Consider the following 20,519-nt stretch of genomic DNA (forward strand, 5'->3'; position numbering starts at 1 on the left):
GGTACTGCCAAATCTACCACCTGCATCGATCGTAGTTATGGACAACGCACCATACCACTCCAAACAAGTGGACAAGCCACCATCAAAATACGATGTTAAACGAGAAATAGTGGGATGGCTTAATAGAAATGGGGTCGAATGTAATGTGACTATGAGTAAAACAGAGCTACTAGATCTGCTGGACAGACATCGACCACGAACAAAAAGGTTTAGAGTTGATCACCTATTAGCAACTCATGGTCATCGGGCTATCAGATTACCACCCTACATGTGTGAATTGAATGCTATAGAACTCGCTTGGGCAAAACTTAAACGTCTAGTGCGAGAAAATAACACCACCGGTGAATTGTCTCTCCAATCATTGCAAATTCAAACCACACAAGCTATGAATTCTATTACCTGCAGTGACTGGGAGGGCTACTGCCAACACGTACAGAACACGGAAGACAATTATTGCAAGAAAGACCACTTAATGGACGATATTCAAGACGAATTTGTCATCACCATTGGGAACGACAGTGAAGATAGTGATACCGGTGAGGGTAGTGAAAACAGTGCCGAAAACAGTGATGGTTACTGTTCTACATCCTGTGAAAGTAACGACAGTGTTTTGGCAAGTCCATTGTGAGTTTCCTGACATGTGCAACACATTTTGTACGTTTGAAACAACATTATATTCCAAATATATCTCTATCAGTGTAGCTTGGTATTTCACTCATACATTTCTGAATCGTATTTAATTCGTTGGTATTGTTTATTTATAGCATTTGTAATGCTATACTTTCAGCCTTATTAATATTATTATTATTTTACCATTCATGTTATCACATTTTTAATTGCACTACCATATTTGCGATAGCAATTAAATTGTTTTTTTAAGAAGATTATTTATATAGTATTGAAACAATGTTAATGCGTTGTAAGATATGTGTTATTAGGATATTTGATTGTTAACAGCATATATTCATATATATATATATAATTTGAAGAATAAGCGACAGTAATGCCTAAGACACTTTATATTGCATAGCTATACAAAGACTGCAGGGACATTTCAGCTGCGCAGTAATGCAGTACCGTGAAGAATGTTTTATTTACATTTCGATGAGACATAAATGTTTAGTATTTTAATTTATGTTTAATATTCTATGTGTTTTTTTTTACTGAAACAAATTAGTACCTTGCCTTGAAAGCTGTTGTAAAGTCAATGATTATGGTCACATGGTACAGGTGTATATGAACATTTACTGTGAAACATTTATAAATATATTCATGTAACGGAATATATGACCACGCCGTTACTACTATCGTCCTCGCTACAGATGATCGTACCCTCTGATCCGAGGACTAGAGTGACCGAGTGCCACCATTCCTGGCGCGGACAAATGTTTTCATGTAAGATAATATACTGCCACGCCGTTACTGCTGTCGCCCGTCGCTGCGGGTGGTCGTCCCCTCCCATTAGCCCGAGGACTAGGGAGCTCGAGTGCCACTATTCCTGGCACGGACAGTATTAGTATTCGAAGCTAATATATTTATATTTTACTCATTATTTAATATCCTACATTTTTTATACATATTTAACTAACCGAGCTGATTTATTTTCTCTTCATGTTGGTTTGATGTTTTATAAAATTGTAATACTGTGATTATATATATACACACACACACGCACACACACATGTGTGTGTGTCTGTATATGTTTTGTTCCTTTTTGTATGACATATATGATGAATTGTGTCACTTGCAATATTTTATACTTTGAATATTTTTGCAGGTAATGAAACCACTGGTACTTGCCTTAAACATACTTCAAGCGGAAAAAAAACATGTTCGCTGGTTACCTGCAGCCAACAATAACAAGTATTTTAAGGGAACTTGGCAAAAAGATGAACAACAGAAGTGTTGTTTACTGTAGACCTTTGGCCAAAGCATTGCATGAGGGTGTAGACAAGTGTTTCGGTTCAATTTTGGAAGATAATAAATTGACAACAGTTGCCGGCCTCATTCCATCACTGAAATTTTCTCGGCTGGAAGGACGACAGAAAGAGGAAGCTGTATCCTCCTTCAAAAATGAAATTGATGCCTTCGCTAGTGCTGTAAGTTCTGCTTCTGTAATGACAAGAAGATGTGAACAGAGACGAAGGGGGAATTTTTCTCAAAATTTTGACTACATCAGTTTCACCTCTCTTGGAGGAAGTAAATTCCTATTTAATGAACAGCCATAGTGACTTGCAGTGTCTCCAACATTACCCTATCCTAAAATCTGCATTTTTAAAATTTAACACATCGCTGCAGTCAAGTGTTTTTGCCATCAAGAGAGGGAATCTATCTGATGAGAACTTAAAAATGCAATTGTTTTGTAAGGTCAATTCCAAAATTTAAAGAGTGTTACTTTAATTACAGTTAGCTACTTGTATGAAGTCTTTTGATGTTATCCAAGCAAGTTTGTCCTCAAATATTATTCATTTAATTAAAGATAATAAATTTAATCATTACATGAAATAATTTTTTTAACAAAATATATATGTATGTATGTATGTTTATTAATGTAACAGTGAGTAAAAAAATTGAATTGTAAGTCAGTTTTAAAATGGTAGCGGAAAGTAATTGTAATTGTAATTTTACTGATTACTTCTATGTAAAGTAATTTTACTTGTAATTAGTTACATTGTCACCACAGTAATTGTAATTGAGCCCAATTACTTTTTCCGAGTACCTACTTTTAACAACACTGGATACAGATGAATTGGAAAATGCAATAACATTCAAGATCCCCGCGAATGGTAGCCTACATCAGGATAAAATGTTCTGTCAGTCACCAGTTTAATAAGAACTCGACTCAAATCACAATACAAAATTACATAACAACCACTATAGGGCACTTATGTCATGTTTGGAAATTGCTATTTTTATAAATCCAACTTTATTTTTGAAACTCAACAGCTTCATTCATGAGACATATTTTTGCAACCAGAGAATTTTTTATAGTTAAAAATGAAATATTATATAGGTTGCTAATGCTGTACCTCAGATAAAACTTAAAAATTAAGTGCTTGTTTTTCCTTACCTTTCTAGGTTTACCCAACCAATTTTCAAATTCTTTGAATTTTTCCTGGGTTCCCCCCAACTTCCTTATCTTTCCAAAGTCCAATTGTTAAGTACTGGGAAGAATCGCAAAGCAGGGCTACTCACGGGGGCGTGGGGCTCCCTCAGGTCCTGGCGGGATGGCCCGTACTGCGGGGGCGGGCCGTGCACGACCTCCCCCTCGGGGACGGAAGGCGGGACGTTAGCACCAGAGCGGTAGTCCTTCCAGCGCCGTGGAGGGCTGGACGACCGCAGCGAGTTGGACCGGGCCACGTTCGATGTCTTCGGTATGCCGTTGAGCCTTGCATCTCCACGGACGATCGTCTACAAGCAAGCAGAGGAATGTGTAATCATTTGTGATGGATCTGGTGCAGCTGTGGCCAGCACGGCCCACTCAGACTCGGGCGGTGTGCAGCCAAAGTCTGTCTCACGCTTAGATTATAGTACAGAGCAAACGATGCCCACTGTTCCCAGATTGATACAACCGGCTTGTTAATATTTAATATAATATTTTGTATACTGTCAATAAATTATGTTTATGTATATTTTTGGTTTGACTATTTTTTATTTTATTTTTCTGAGACCATAAACAGTCTTTCAATTGTATTATAAGAGTTGCAAAGATTCTCAACACCAATTATTATTTCACAGGAAGAACTGTTTGCAGCATTAAGGGGCCCGTCTAGTCTGGGTGTATGTTGTTAGTTAGGTAGGATGATAAGTGCGATGCTCGTTGGTGCTTCTAGCGTGGTGTCGTCTCTAAGCGCAAGGCTGTGAACTGGCATGCAGTCTTCTCGTCGTCCATAGGACAATTGTGAAATTTGAGCGGTGACTGTAACATTATATGGCAGAGAAATGAAGATAAAGGTGTAAGGCAAGTCACTTAAGTGCTTTTAAGACTCTTTACCGGTTGTTTCACGCCTAAAAATTACTCTAAAAACACATCTTTTAGGCATTTTAACTCTTCTAAAAATATAATTTAATAACTTAATCCAAAATCAAAAGTACTTTAAATGCTTATAGTAAACAGACCCCACTCGGATATCTTGAATAGTTTTGAAATCACATTGATTTTCCTAAAGCTCTGCATACCGTATGTGTGCCCGGGCCGACAGCGCCCTTAAGTCACCTTTAATAACAAGACATTTCATTTATTATGTAATATGGTAAAACAGTAGCAAAATTTTTAACAATAAAAGAAATAAAAAAAGTTTGATTTATTTACAGTTGGAAATCAAGATGGCATCTTTCTGTTTCATTTCCTTAGAAGTCCATAATTTTCATTCCAAATTTTTTATTCTATTTTTTTTTTTTTAAGTAGATTCAATTTTTTTCTATTACATTATGAAGTTGCATCTAAAACTTTTATGTTATTTGGATATACCTGGCAACAGAGTACACAGAAACTAGGACAGTGATAATAGCAGATATTGTGCATTATTAATGAGAGTGTGAATGCCCATTAGATTACACACTGCAATCTATGGATGAACTATGCTATGCCAGTCTAAAAACTCTCACAGGAAATCCAACATTTATTGTATACAACTGGTTAAGACCTCAATCTATAGGTCTGCACACAATCTGAAACAATTTTTATCATAAATTACTTAGCAGGTAAAAAAAAAGTTTACAATTTTCTAAATAAAGCTTTAAACTTTATCATGAATAAAAATAGAATGCTATTGAATCAAAAATTGCTAATTTTCAAATGTAAAAATTAATAATTTTTTTCTTAAATATTTACATATTTTAACTAGTATTGTGCACACCATAAAGATGCAGAATGAAACTTTAAAAAACACTATTTTATGCAAATAGAATTTCATTTTACTTATTATACAACATTTAAAATAAACAATGTATCTACTTAAGTGTATGAAAATAATTGTCACTGCTAGATGTCAGACACAAATAATACTGTCAAGAAAGAAGTATAGTATGTATACAAAATATTTTGAATATTAACATATTTACTAAAAGTAAATTTACTTATAAATGCAATCATACATTAAGGTAGCAACAAAATGATTGAAATGTAGGTCAGAAAATAGTATTTTCTTTTTCATTCCAAACATATTCTTTTCCTTTACAAGGTCATAATATCAAATTTCATTAACTAAACAAATTCCACTATATGTTGTGGAAATAGGAAACTTCATGTATTATTCTAGTACCTTTTTATAGTAATGTGGAAAAACTGAAGATATCAGCCTTAAAACATATGAAGTTCTTAAATGCCTTTGAATAACATTTTCAATTCTTTACTGAATCCTCAGATTCAATGTAGACTTATTTTAATAATTAGCTGGTGCAGAAAAGGTTTCCGACAGGAGAAGTCTACTGCTTGAAGCTGGTTTGTTTATTCATGCAAAGATTGAATGAGCTTTGAGTGTAATGATGACTGCTCTTAAAAGAATTTAGAACAATATTTTCATAATAAAATTGAGTCTTTTTGAAGTGAAACTTCTTTACTGAGGGAGCTACAATTTTCCAGAATTATGAAAATTTTGATTGCATAAGAGGAATAGTCAGGCATGTGGTGGGAGAACGGGTAGAGCAGAAGAGTGCGTCAGTGGCGACGCCATTCCAACGCATGCACTAGCGGTTGAGTGGAAAGACGGCAAGGGAGGGGGCTATAGGTACGTAGTGGAGCATGCTATATGTTAGTCATAAAGGCTGGAAGAGGAGACGATAGGGGAGACGTAGAAATGATAAGAGCTGTGATTCTACAGAATTCTCGTAATGCTGCTTGTGTTTGTCTACTCCTCAGTTTTCATAACAGCTGACGATTGAAGCTGCCACATCTCTTTTATTTTATTTAAAGGATCTACTATTTATTTATTTGTTGTGGAAAAGCGTTATTGATTTGTGCAATTGAGTTTATAATTTCCATTTATTCATTTTAATGTGGATAGTTCGATAGAAAATGCAAATAATTTATATCCATCCATACCTAAAAACCAAGAAGTTTCACTTCTGTCGTGCATGGACTCAACGCGCACAATTTTTTGATTAAGTTAGGAATTGAAATCAGTTATTCATATCTGATAGTAAAAGCTTCAGCCTATAAATTGTTTTGACCTGTTGTATGTAGCTTTATGACAAATATTATATTCTTTCTGCTCAATATCAATCCCATTATGAAGGTATGCAAATCATCCACACAGGCATCTCCTCCAGGTTACCACTGGTGCAAAGATCCCACAGCCCTCTCTATTCCTGGGTGTGACATCGCCCAAGTGGCTGCCAGAAATAACATGATATCTTTATGTGACCTTGATGCAAAAATCTACTCACTCCCAGCGACAGGAACATCATTGCACATATATGATAAGATGGGGTGAATCTGTGGAGGGTTTTGAAATTTCAAAAAAGTTTAAACAAAAAAAATTACATCTAATTCACTCACTGAGGGTTAATTTATAGAAGGTGTGGCTCCTAACCATATTTTGATTCATATTGGAAAACTTGAGTATATTTTTGCTCAAATAACAACAAAAATCTTAAAATAAAACCCACTTTCACTAGCAAAATTGCTGCAGAAAAATGTTTTATAATTGAAATTTACATTAGAAATAAAAAAATGTATACAGACTTTTTTCATTAATTCTATAGTGGGTATTTGAACAAAATACATTTTTGTGCTAATAAACCTTTAAGGCTAAGGTGAATTATAATTTGGTGTGCTTCCTTTTCATTCAAGATCAATGTAAAAGCCATTTTTGTTATTTTGCTGAAATGCTTCCCCTTTATTTATTTATGGTCCCGTTATTCATTGATCTAACCCATTTAACTACAGTGGCAACTTTAGAAAAGTTTGGCCAGAAGATTCCACATTGGCATTAATTTATAGTTTTTATTTATTTATATTTTGGTAGAGTTCATTAATGAACAAAATTGAGCCATAGGGATAGAAGAGGGAAAAATTTTTTGGAAAAAAAAAAAAATACTTGATTGAAGGACAAATAAATTTATTACTCCCTTAGAAGCAGTGTTAAATCCCTTCAAACATTATTTCTACAGTAAAACAATAAAAGTAGCAAAAAAATAATTTCAGTTATATTTTAAAAATGTCAGAATTAAAGGGATTTTTATAAAATAATTTAATTAAATTCTAGAAATGATAGTTGTATGTGCTGTTTGTCCTATAAAAGCATATTTGTAAAATTCTGACTATGCAAATCTCTGGCTCTTTGCTTTTCATATATCGAGCAGAAAAACAGTAGAAGGCAAACTTCACTCTATCTGCAGTGTTTAATTCCATACTTTAAATAATCATAAACATGCTGGATAAAAAGCAGCTGGTAGAATATTGTGCTCTCTGCACTACGGGAAGGAGATTTCCAACCAATAGGTAAATAATAAATGGAATTTAAAAAACACACTTTTGTAGGATAAACACAGAATGTATAAAAATTGATGGTACATATGTTAGGGGGATAGAGCACAACTAGACAAGCACAAACCATCACATTATGTGTGTTCAGAGACAACAGGTGAAGTGCTACAGGACGCTTTCCAGCAAACTACACAAAAGTGCAGTTCACAGCAACAACTGTTATTTCTGCTGTACATCACCAGGGAGAGTATTCACTCGAGTCTAGAGAAGGCCGACATCACAGATGCGGCTGGCGGACTGCAGTGCGAGGGAAGCACAGAGTGTGGGCAGAGAACATTTTTCATCAAGATGTGTGCGGCCTGTTGGCAAACTGCAATTTTCAGCAGCTGTGCAATGGGATTTGCATGGTTGGAAGTTGTCAAATAAAATATTTTCTTAAATTCATCAGTGTTGTCTTTCTCCTTGGTTTCTCATCATTTCATTGCACAGCACACTCCGCCCTCTAGAGCTTTACCAGTTGAGTTACGAGCGTGCATTGTATGGTGACTTGTATTTGTATAGTTGTGTTCCATACTACCTGACGTCTATCCTATGAATTTTGAAGCATCCTGTGTATGTGCATAATTGTACTGTGCATATACCTATATTGTGCATATACCTATTCTGTGTACACCTATACCATGCATATGGTAATTCTGCATTTTAATCTCCTTTTCTTTTCTAATAAGTAGAGATATCTGACCGGCTACAAGAAATAATTGTTTATAAACATATTACATTTGTTATTGTATTATTGTATTGAGGAACATGAATTGCCAAGTATCTTTGTGCAAACCTTTAGGCATGAAAAATATTGGTAATAGCAAACTTCAGTCTTTTGCAATGAGAAAAAAATATCATATCATTACTTACATTCATTTACTATTCTCCAACTTTTTATAACAGAAATGTGGCAGCGTCAATCGTCAGCTGTTATGAAAACTGAGGAGTAGACAAACACAAGCAGCATTACGAGAATACATTATATGGGATTTATGATGTTGACCTCCATACCAAGATTAGCTGGAAAGAATGGATTGAAATAGACAATAGACCTAAATTAGTGGAAATTGAAGGAACTATTGAAGCAGCTATTTCCAAGTTGAATTCACACGTGGGCCACTTCAAGAATCATGTTTTTGCTAAGCGAACTCAGTCTCAAACATTTAATAACATGAAGGAAACCCTTAAGGCAGGCGAGGCTGTTTTGCAAATAGATTTTGCCGAAAATTTTTCTGCAGTTCATCAAGACGAAATCCAGTCAGCACATTGGAGCCACAAGCAGATAACAATATTTACTGCTTGTGCATGGCTTCCAGGTGGAGAAAAATGTACCTTCGCACTAGTGAGTGACTCTCTGAATCACGAAAAGTATGCTGTTTATGCGTACCTCAAACGAATTGTAAGTTTATTAAACCAGGAGTTTAGTTTACATACCATAAAGATATTTTCTGATGGTGCAGCAGCCCAATTTAAGAATAAGTAGACAATGTCAAACCTTACTCACATGAAAAAGAACACTTTGGTGTCATGTGCCAGTGGTTTTTCTTTGCCACTTCCCATGGAAAAGGAGCTGTAGATGGAGTTGGGGCTGTGATAAAAAGAGCTGTATGGAGCAGAGTGAAGCAGCAAAAATTGCAAGTGCAAAATGCAGAAGATTTTGTAACAGCAGCAATATCAACAGTAAAAAATGTTAACATATTGCATGTCACTCAATCAGAGATTGAAGAACACGTAGAAAAGCTAAATGCACGATGGAAAAATGTGATTGCAATACAGGGGCTACAGTCGCTTCATTTTTTAGAAGGTCATGATAATGGACATTTGATTGTTGGGCATACATTTCATTCTGAACATATCAAACGTCAAATCTTCAAACTAGAAGTCTCCGAAGTCTTCACTGATTCTGAACCAGACAGTCCAGAAGAAATTATGCAGTTGACTGCAGTTCAAGCAAAGCCACCTTCTTCAGTTTCTGAAATAGTAGTTGGGACCTTTTTACTTGTTAAATTCACAGCCACTTCAAGAAAGACTAATAATCAAGAATACAGATATGCTGGTATAGCACAGACTTCCATTAAAGATGACTGCTCGGTAAAAGTAATGTTTTTGAGACTCGTTGACAACAGCAAGAAACTGTTTAAAACTAATGAAAATGATATTTCGTTTGTTAGCTATGACGACGTTATTTCAGTGCTACCTACACCAGTACTGAAGAAAGTTATGTAACCATTGAAGCATGTTTACATGTTTGTTATTATTATTATTATTATTATTATTATTATTATTATTATTATCATCATCATCATCATGTTTTAGCTTCATATGTATTTTGTTATATAACTAAGAATATGTATAAAATTTGTCTTTAATGCATAATGATACTGAGTGCGATGACCCAGAAATACGCCACAAGTAACTAGGTGTCAGTGATATTTGTTATGTTATTCTTCTTTATCAAAATTAATTCATATATATTGTTCTGTCTATGACCGATTCAGCATATGGGCGCTATTAGCTAGAGTCTTTAAGTTTTGCATTCTCGTCAGGTAAAGAAAGAGTTTGTTGATTTATTCCTCCTAGTTGGTATGTTTCGCTGGGCAGACATTTTTGGTTGTTTGAGAGTGATAAAAAAGGAGAGACTGGAAATTTGGATCGGCTAAGCGAGCGGAATTCCCCCGTGCGTTCTGCAGTTCCTGGATGCAGGAATTGTGCGCAGAGGACCAGAAGAGACGCTGCGATCGCATATTTAGCTAGCTTTTCTGTCATTATTCAGTAAAGGCAGTCCGACTTTACCCCAAACGGGCTATAGGGAATCGTAATCTGCATTTGTGTACTTCAAGACGACCGATCTTCTGCATGCAGCGATTCCTGTTGACGCTGGTGAGATACAACCAATATACAGACTTTTCAGCCCATCCTGAAAGATGTCCAGAAGAGTGATCTTCAGTAGTATTCCTCCTGGATCGTAGTTAGTTTTTTTTCTGCAGCAAGACGGTACGAGTAACCTGAAGAGGTCAAGGACGATACCAGAAGTCTTGGGAGAACGGTGTCTCCTTTGTCCCTCCCCTGAACTAAGCCGGAGCATATTACTTCAAGATTAAAATATCAATCATTTTAGAGTCTCACGTACTTACAATTAAATTATGAATAATTCATCAGTATCAATGGGTCATCAAGATAGGTAAATTTGCATGTAATTTGATATAAAATAATTATTTTCTTTTTCTGTTTATTTGCTATAATATGTCTACTTAATGGATTATTAATTAAAAGTTGTCGTAAATTTACTCTAAGATTATTTGAGAATAAATATAAGAAATACCATTACATTGATTATTTAATTAGATGATTTTCTTTTGAGACCTAATTATTATCAAGGAAACAATGTTACATAGATCCCACATATTTACTTTTATTTAATATCAATCAATCACATGATAGAATATTACAGTTAGAAACAGTGTTTTCTACGAATTTCCTGCAGTTGTTGATGTATGTGAAAAAGCATAATGTGTGAAGTAGGACAAAGAAAAAAAAAGAATTTTTTAAAAATATAATATGTGAGCAAGAATATGTTGCTAATGTGTTTTTTTTTGTTTGACATTAAGTGTATGAATTTACTGTGCATTATGTAGTCAGGTCTCGCCCATTTCATAAAAATGTCCCACCCGTAGCACGATGTCCCACCCGTGACATAAAAAATGTTAAGTATTTGGTTTTTGTTAATAATCTTCCTTGTTTCTTTTTGTAGCAGTGTATTTGGCAAACTTTTTCCTTTGCAGGATTCTATATATAAATCATATACTCCTCTAATATTCACAGAATTTATAGTAAACATCACAACATGTGGGAAGGTATGTTTTTTTTGTCCCGCCCATGACGCAAGCTTGAATATTTAATAACTAAGTATGAATGAATGTCATTTGTAAATTAAACCAGGCATATAGCAGTACTATGTTTATAGTTATATGTTATACGCTTGAAGAGTAAATGAAACTCACAGGATGATAGTTTTACACACTTTTAACTATAAAATTGTACTGCAAGTGTCCCACCCGTGACAATGGAATGCCCCACTGTCAAAAATTTCACTAAATCAACAAAGTTCATGGTGATTCATCACTTGGTACAGAAATAATTTAGGCCACGAAAATATCCCACAGTCAATTCTGAACACATGGTACAACCAAGGAAACATAATGTCCTTGAGACGATGCAAAAGGTCATTATTGCCCGATCATGGACTCCTGCTGACAACAGTTGTGAACAAAATTCCAAATAAAAAGTTTAAAAAAGTTGTTCACCAGCGCAGCTTGGACCACAGCCATTAAATTTGTTTCTCTCAATTAAAAAAATAATTTATGAGCCACCAAGCAGCGCAACTCCACATGGCAACATCCAAACGATGACTAGTCAGACAAAGCACAGTACAAAAATAACACAAAACATACCAACCGAAGACTTCCCCAAAAAAGCTGCCATCCTGTTGGTTACAAATACTTTTCTTACAATTGCTACTCTGATATTCCCTGTCAGAGAGCTTTCCCATGGTCCTGGCAAAAGTCTCTGTCTCTCTCCGCCGCTTTTAATGAAAAGAGGAAGTTGAAGAGCATATAATAAAGGTATTTTCGGATTTTTAACATTTTTTTTCGCAAATACCGCTCAACTACATATGATGAAATTTAAAAATTCGATATCTCCTAAAGTATTAGGAATTTCTTACCTCCGCCACTTTTAATAAAAAGAGGACGTTGAAGAGCATAAAATAAAGGTATTTTCGGATTTTTAACATTTTTTTTTGCAAATACCGCCCAACTACATATTTACCCACCATTTAAATGTCAGAACATAAGGGCAGTTCCATGAAAAGGTCAACCATGGTAGCAAATATTAAAATTAACATAACCTAGAAATCTTTTATATCATTGGAAAGCTAACATATTTCTCTACCAGAAACTAGGCCTTAGATTAGTCTTTAACTTTGTGATGTAATTAATAATGATGAACAAACCTAATAAAAATTATTCTCTTAGTAGTTTCAATTGTACGCAAATTGCTTTCTTGGCTGATCTTGATGACATACTAATACTATATTAGATTGGTTTCTAAGCCATTCAATTTGTGTGGCCTAATGCTACACGTAGAAACTATAATTAAGAAGACTAAATCATATAACTGTTCTATAAACCTCCCTCAAAGCAGGTGTTTTTTTAGTTTTACGTCCGACACCAAAATGTGTATTCAGTTTTATACAGCCCACAAGGCTAGTGATATAATTCTAACAACCCACATACAAAGTAGGTTTGTACTGATCTTTACTTTCTATACATAACAAAAGATTGCTATGAATTAACTTTTTATATAACTGGGGGGTCGGACGTAAAAATAATTTTACGTCCGACACTTTACGTCCGACACCAAATTTAATAATATTTACATTTAATACCAAATTATATTTTCAGTGATTTTATGAAGTAATTAACCGCCTATATTGTAAATATCTTTATTTATATTTGTAGAACATAATTTTTGTTTTGTAAGTTGTCACACCTGCACTTGTGCATTTTGGTTATTCACATGTCACCCATGCTGGCCTTCACAGTCCTTTCTATTGTTGAAACTGCAGTATTTTTGTAGTGAAATACATTCTTCAACAGATAAAGAAAGCTACACCAACAGCAGTGTAAGTAATTTATGTTCATTATTGTAGGCAGTTATTTGTTTACTATGATGTATACTGTAAACACATCTGTTTACAATACTCCCATATTATATAGAGTAACTCCTAACCTAAAAATTAATGTTTATAATACTTTCATGGGAAAAGTTAATAAGCCAAAGTTTAATGGAACTTATTTGAGGAATAAATGTTATGTCTGAAATTAACAGTTACAGTCTTTTTGCTTCCTAAGGGCCTACGCCCTTTTATAATATATCTGAAGCACTCTCTTCAGTACTTATCTTTCTATAGTTTATTTAATTTTTCTTTTCTTTTTAGGTCATGGCAAAGATCAGCAACAAAGAAAAGATGGCACGTCGCAGAGCAAGAATTAAGGGTGGTGATCCAGTAAAAAGAGCAGAATTATTAGAGAAAGATCGATTAAGGAAAGCTAAATATAGAAAACAGAAGGAAAGTATGTCTAAGCCAGAACTGAAGAAGTTACGTGCAAAGGAAAGTGAAAGAGTGAAATGTTGGTATCATAACAAAAAAGGTGAGCCAGCAACAATTGAAAAAAACAGTGACATACCTTTGTGTTCAACTCCATTTAAAACAAAACAGTCTTTAGGAAAGGCTATGAAAAAAATTCAGCGTAATTTGCCACAGTCTCCACGAAAAAGGCAACATGTTGTGCAATGTCTAGCTAACCAATGTGGCTTTAAAGTAACTCCTCCAATAGGAAGAACCAGACAAAATGAAGTTTCAGAAAAGTTAAGAAAATGGGTTCATATATTTTATCAGAATGATGATGTCAGTTGGCAAGCACCAGGAAAGAAAGACAGAGTAATATACAAAGATGTAGACAAGGATGGAAATAAAGTGAAACGTGAAGTCCAGGCTCGTTATCTCTTGGTGTCACTAGGTGAGGCATATAAGGTATTTGTAGAGAAACACCCACAGGTTACAATTTGTCGAGCAAAATTTTGTGCACTTCGTCCTAAACACTGTAAACTTTTTTCTCAAATTCCACATTTTGTGTGTGTATGTTCCTATCATGAGAATGTCAGATTGTTGCTACTGGCACTGAAAGACTTTACAGACTTGCCAACAGATTTTGATTCCTTCATTACTACTCTAGTGTGTGATGCTTCATCCAAAGATTGTATGACCAACCGTTGTGAATCTTGTACTAACAGTATAAGTCAACATACACCTAAAGATGAAGATCTGAGAAAGCCACTTAAATATTCTCAGTGGCAAAACAATGATGGACATTCAGAGAAGATGGAGATACTGAGTAGTGTGCAAGAAACATTTGAAGATTTGAAAAGCAAGTTGAAAGACTTTTTAGTTCATACCTATATCAAACGCATTCAAGCAAAGACATTTGAAACCATTAAATCAAATGTTAATGGCAGTGAAATTGTGATTCAAGTTGATTTTGCAGAAAATGCATCTCTGGTGAACCAAAATGAAATACAATCAGCTCACTGGAGCCATGGACAATCAACTTTATTTACAATTTATGCATGGATTAATAAAAACCTAACTGAAGGGTGTGTAATAGTATCTGATGATCTTGAACACACCAAATTACAAGTTTTTTGTTACATTAATCATATTCTTACGTACTTGAAAACTTCCTACCCAGATATTAGTACAGTAAATATATTCTCAGATGGTGCTTCGTCACAGTTCAAAAATCGTTTTATTTTTTCAGTACTTGCCAAACTGGAAGAAATTCACACCATAAAACTTAAATGGCATTTCTTTGCGACTTCGCATGGAAAAGGTGTTGTTGACGGTATTGGGGGAACAATTAAAAGAAGTGTCTGGAACCATGTCAAGGCAAGTAGAAGCATTGTAAACACACCAGAAAAGTTTGCAAGAATTGCAGCAGAGCGAAATCCCAACATCACTGTGTGTTACATCACAGCAGAAGAGAACAGAAGCAAGAACAACACAGTAGCTGAGATATGGGCCAAAGCATTGCCAGTTGCAAACACACACAGTGTTCACTGCGTTACTCCTGTTGGAAACAAGTACATTTTAGTTGGTGGTACCAGTGACAGTAATGAAGTATTTAGGAAAGTGAAAATAAGCAGAGATGAGGGCAGTAACAGTGAAGGAGACATCATGAGTAATAGCACTAAATGTAACCACGTGAATCTAGACGACTGGGTTATAGTTAAGTATGATGGCAAACTGTTTCCAGGGCTGGTGAAAAAATTAAGGCCAGATTATGTTGATGTATCTGTTATGCATCTCTCAGACACTGGTAGTTACTACAAGTGGCCTTCACAAGAAGACTGCATTTCATATTTATTTAGTGATGTGGTAAAAAAAATTGATGCCCCTATTGTGACTGGGAGTAGAGGCCAGTTTCAGTTCACTAGCAAAATATGTGAAAATTAAGATTCAACCAATTTCAATTCATGTTCATTTCGTGATTGCCAACATTTCCTGCTCCTAGTTTGTTATCCATATAGAGTAGGCCTAATGTTAGCATTTTTGTTAGTGGTAATACAGTGAAAGAAATGTATCTCAAGGAAAGTGAGAATAAGAAGAGAGAAAGACTGTGACAGTGACACTTAAGAAGAAACATCAGTTATAGTGATAAATGTAACCACCGAAGCCATATACTGGATAATAAGTTAAGTTCCTTTAGTATTTTTAGTTAAGCTTTGTGAACCAAGTATTTTTTTGTCATACATTTTACGTCCGACCCCATCATTTTACGTCCGACACCAAAGTTTAAAAATGTATACATTTATGATAACTAAACAGTATGATTCATCTAATATATGCACATTCTTTGTTATTATTCAGGCAAGCTGAAAAAAATTATAACATAATTTAATAATTTCATTTTTCACAGACATTAGTTACTTTAGCCCCTGATGTGCCAAATGTTTTGTTTTCTGTTTTACGTCCGACACCAAAAATAAAAAACAAATTGTTGCCTTGCATGTTAGCAAATTCGAACCATTCCATGTCAGGATGTACCCTATAATCTCTCTTTTTTTACTCAAGCATTAATATTAATGATACATGGAAAAGAATAGTAATACGAAGAAGATTACTCAACAAATTTGTTTCCAAATTTTACATCCGACACCGTGGAACTGCCCATAAGTTGACTGTATGTTTAAACACACCTGTTAAACGTTTGTGTTTGTAATATGAAGAAGTTTTCGATAATTTTTGAAAGTTATCTATTATCCTATGTTAGTATTGGTAACGTCAATTTGTTGTTATTTCACAAATATAATCTTGTTTTATGCTAAAATTATAATCTCTTTGTTGTTGAGAAAATGTAATGCTAAATGTTACTTAATATTTCTTATTAGTGTGGAAAACAGTCTTGGCCCTGGCTGTAAAGTACTGACATTATAAAACCTGGTCGTACTGAAAACAGCCTCAGCTACTTTTTATTCCTAAGGATCTCTGGCGAACCACAGTAAAAAGAAGCAGCTAGAATCAAGAAAACAGTAGGGCTGTAACAACAGGATCAGGGATATCTCTTAAGCTGGAATCACAATGCCCCGACGGCCCCGACACGACAGGCCCGACAAACTGTCGTGCAGCATCTCAGCACGACAGATTTAAAAGCGTAGGGTCACAATACCACGACAAAAATAACCCGACGATTTTCAATTTGGCCTTCGGCAAATCGTGCCAAGCTAAATACTTCAATTAAAATGCATTATATAAAGCGCTAAAAACAAAGTAGGCTCTTTTATTTATTATTGACAGTTGAAGTGCAAAAAAAAAAAACATTTAGTCGTCTGCGATACGAAGTAAGGTTAATTTGATTTGTAAAACAAAGAGTAGTTTATTATAGTTACAAGGAAACAAGATAAAGATATGTCAGTGAGGGACAGAAAAATACTCCTGATGTTAGCTGTGCGAAGAATTAAAAAGAAACGAAAAATTAAAAGATGGATTCTAAAATAACGTCTTTAACCATAAACACGATGATATCTGTTAATGTTTATACAAACAGACTAAGGCAAGCTACAAATTTTTCAATTCACCCACACTTAAAACGAAATTTCACTTTTCAGCAAAAAGATTTACCAAGTAGGTAAATATTTTTGAAATTTAGTTCTGTGCTGTTTCCTTTCCGTTGCCGTTTTCTTTTCTGTCGGGCCCCGACACGACGGAATTAGAAATAGAATCTATTCCTTGCAGGCCGTCGGGGTGCGTATTTTGTCGGGCTGACGTCACGGCGAGCTTGTATTTCATTGGCTGTTGAACTTGCCGGGCCTGTCGTGTCGGGGCCGTCGGGGCATTGTGATTCCAGCTTTAGGTAAACAGTCTCAGCTATGCATGAAAGCACAACACAAATAATACCTATAAGCGTCAATCTATTTATATTACAGATAATGTTTACACTAATTTTATACCAACCTTAAACCAATAAAAGCAATTTTATTGTTGTACCTAACTATTAAAACAGTCATTTCTGCTAAACTGCTCTTAGAGTATTACAATGCAGTTTTACACAGCGATTAGGATGAAGGTAATAATATAAAAAACCAAATTTTTAAATTGGAGTTTGTTTTTGTTTTGATGTACCCTGTCCTCAATATTTACCTTATTTTATTTACTGACTGCTCTTTTATGTAACTGCTGCAATAAACTACAATAAACTCATCTAAAACAAAATACACAAAAATACATCAAAATGTGTTACATAAACTATGATAACCTCACCTTCAGATCCAAGATTTCAGTTGGTGTTATTTCCGACGGATCAACAAGGGGCAGTGGTCGGTTGGTACTTTTCAAAATCTGGTTGTTGCCCACGATGCTGGCCCACTGGAGGGGCAGACCGACATAGCGTCCCTCCCGCTTATCATAGCCCGTGTGTACACGGTGCTCGAAGTTCGTAGGGTGCGATATCAAAGGTTTCTTTTTCTTCTTAGAAAACATGTTACACCTGCGACAGCAAAACAACTCGGATTGAAATGTAGGTTAGCATCGCTTGATCACAACGCGAACTGTTCTCATAAACAGACAATTCTAAACCAAAAGCCCCTAAAAAAAACCAAATTAGAAGCAAAATAGTACTGGATTGACGTGTTTGATAGCGAAATACTTCTGAAGTACATAATACCCGTTACTTCGACCTAAGTGACAGCGATTTTGAAAACTATTATGACGGCATAAATGAAGTATTGGAAAAATTACAAACAAGCAAGATAGAATGCTATAACATACACGCACATACTTTTAACAAAAAAAAAAAGTCTTTACAGTAATTAAATAATGAGCCACACGTAGGGCGTTAGATAACAACAAGCAACCACCATGTTGTTACTTTCTGGCAACAGAGCGCTCTTGCGGCCGTCTCGCTTCGCGCAGCTCAGGAATGCACGGCTTTGACGTCGCTCTCCGAAGGAAATTGACCTCTATATATTACGTTTTATCTTTCGCTTCACGTCGCCCACACAAAAAAAAAGACATGCCTCGAATCGGATATTGTGTGCTAATGGGACGTTTTCGTGTTGCAACTGTGAAGTGTGTGATAGTATTTCATACGTTTCCTTTTCGAAAAGCACGTTTTAAATTCCAGTAGGTAACTGCACGGAGTAATTATAATAAAGTTTTTATTGAAATGTTTATAAATTCTTAATTATAAAAATAACGCACACCTAACCTTTATTTTTAGTGAAAACATTAAACTGTGTTAAATGCAAAATTTTTTTTAGCCTGCATACTTTCAGTGTTAAATATTTTTATTGAACGCTAAGTTATGGTTATTTAAAGAAATCTTTTTTATTTATAAATAGGGAAATATACGTTGCAACCACCAAAATTTATTAAAAAAAAGAAAAAAAAATGCTGTCATCCATTGCCCTGTACCTACTTATCATAGCAATCAGAAATGCAAAGAAAAGCATGTTTTGCTATTTTTTGTCTCATTATTTTCTTATTCTTTGCCGCATATACTCATTGGTCACATGTGTTTATTAACAAAGTTTTAGGTGTCACCTAGTTTTGTGCTTGTACTGGACATACCGTAAAATGGGGTGAATAGGGACAAATTTTTTTTTTTGTTAAATAATTTTTAAATCACTGAAGAATGTTGTATGATTATATTTTTATTTAGTACTTTTTATTAGCTTTCTATAGCATAATAAATTTTTGTATTTTCTGTTAATGTTTTACATAAATTAAATTTTCTTTGCCTGTCCCTATTCACCCTAGAGGTGGGGTTAATAGGGACACCTGAGGTTTTTCAATATGTCCCCCTCTTTAATCATGGTATGGTTAATAGGGACATATGCTTGGTTTTAAATGCATGTAAACTGTTTTTAAAAAGGTTAAATCACTTCCATTAGTAGTTTTATTCAAAATTTGTCTATATAATTTTTATAAAAAGGCATCTTAAAAATGAATTTTAAAAATTGAACAAAAAACAAGCTCATACTTAAGCTCCATGATGCTGTTATGCATAGTCTCGGAAGATAGTCTACATCCAGAATATAATGTTACCTACATTAAGAAACACAATGTATTTACCGGTAGGCCCTACCACAAATAATATGTGGAAACACTAGGTTTGTTTGCTGGTTTACTTGAAGGTATGCCTAACCCTCCTAATTTCAGGTGGGTTTAACATTTGCAAAATCTGTTTTTTGCTGAACTCATATTCATCTGCGACATTGGGGAATGTGTAAATTGAAGCCATCTTGTTAGATTGCCTTAGAAATAATCCAACAAACTGGTCTGCTCCCTCTTCATCTGGACACACTTGCAAAACCTTCCGAATAAAAACCTTTTCAACACTATTTTCATACTGAAATTTTACTCTCACCCAGTCCCATTCTTTGATTTGAACAACTTCCTCATTTTCTTTATTATTGTCATCATCAAATTCCACATCACTATCCTCTGATTCCAAGTCGGCAAGAGAAACACTCTGACCTGGTGGAACTCTCAGATGCTTTTTCTTGCTTCTGTTGTTTGCTTCAGGTTCTTCATTACCATAGCGCATCTCCTTTAAAAACTGTGAGAGATTGTCGTTCACTGTTTTTTTCATTCTCCTGTCCATATGGTTGATCAGCAGGAAATGCAGGAAGTCCTTCAAGGACCCGTTCTCTTTTCAATGGGAACAAGCCCGCTTTTTCAAAACCTGAAGATATGTCCTTGCTAAGTTGGTCATTTACTTTCATTTTTTCCAATGTCTGTTTTAAAAGACAAGGAAAATACTGTTTGTCAAATGACCTGCTGCTGTTCTTGGTTTTGAGCTTCCATTTTTCCAAAACCAACCTCCAGTGTATCTTCAGCAACCTGAAAACAGCAACATCTAGTGGCTGTGTTAGATGGGTTGAGTTGGGTGGTAAAAAAGCAAATGAGATATCATTTTCAACACATATC

At 34.9% G+C, this 20,519-nt stretch overlaps 1 protein-coding gene across 4 annotated transcripts in view; it reads right to left on the reverse strand.

Moving 5' to 3' along the window:
• LOC134527776 (serine/threonine-protein kinase PAK mbt) overlaps positions 1 to 18,720 on the reverse strand; it is a 144,608-nt gene extending 125,888 nt beyond the window's left edge. The window contains exons 1-3 of one of the 4 annotated variants that reach the window (XM_063360712.1): positions 18,367 to 18,720; positions 17,850 to 18,075; positions 3,196 to 3,411 (exon numbers count right to left, since the gene is read on the reverse strand). In XM_063360712.1, the coding sequence (XP_063216782.1) occupies positions 3,196 to 3,411; positions 17,850 to 18,068 (435 nt within the window). In that variant the 5' untranslated portion in view covers positions 18,069 to 18,075; positions 18,367 to 18,720. Of the gene's footprint in view, positions 1 to 3,195; positions 3,412 to 17,849 lie in introns of all 4 variants that reach the window. The other 3 variants (XM_063360714.1, XM_063360713.1, XM_063360715.1) reach the window with 3 other exon arrangements.
• Positions 18,721 to 20,519: the final 1,799 nt, after the last annotated feature.

This window comes from Bacillus rossius, chromosome 1 (assembly GCF_032445375.1).
Source record: "Bacillus rossius redtenbacheri isolate Brsri chromosome 1, Brsri_v3, whole genome shotgun sequence".
NCBI lineage: Eukaryota > Metazoa > Arthropoda > Insecta > Phasmatodea > Bacillidae > Bacillus > Bacillus rossius.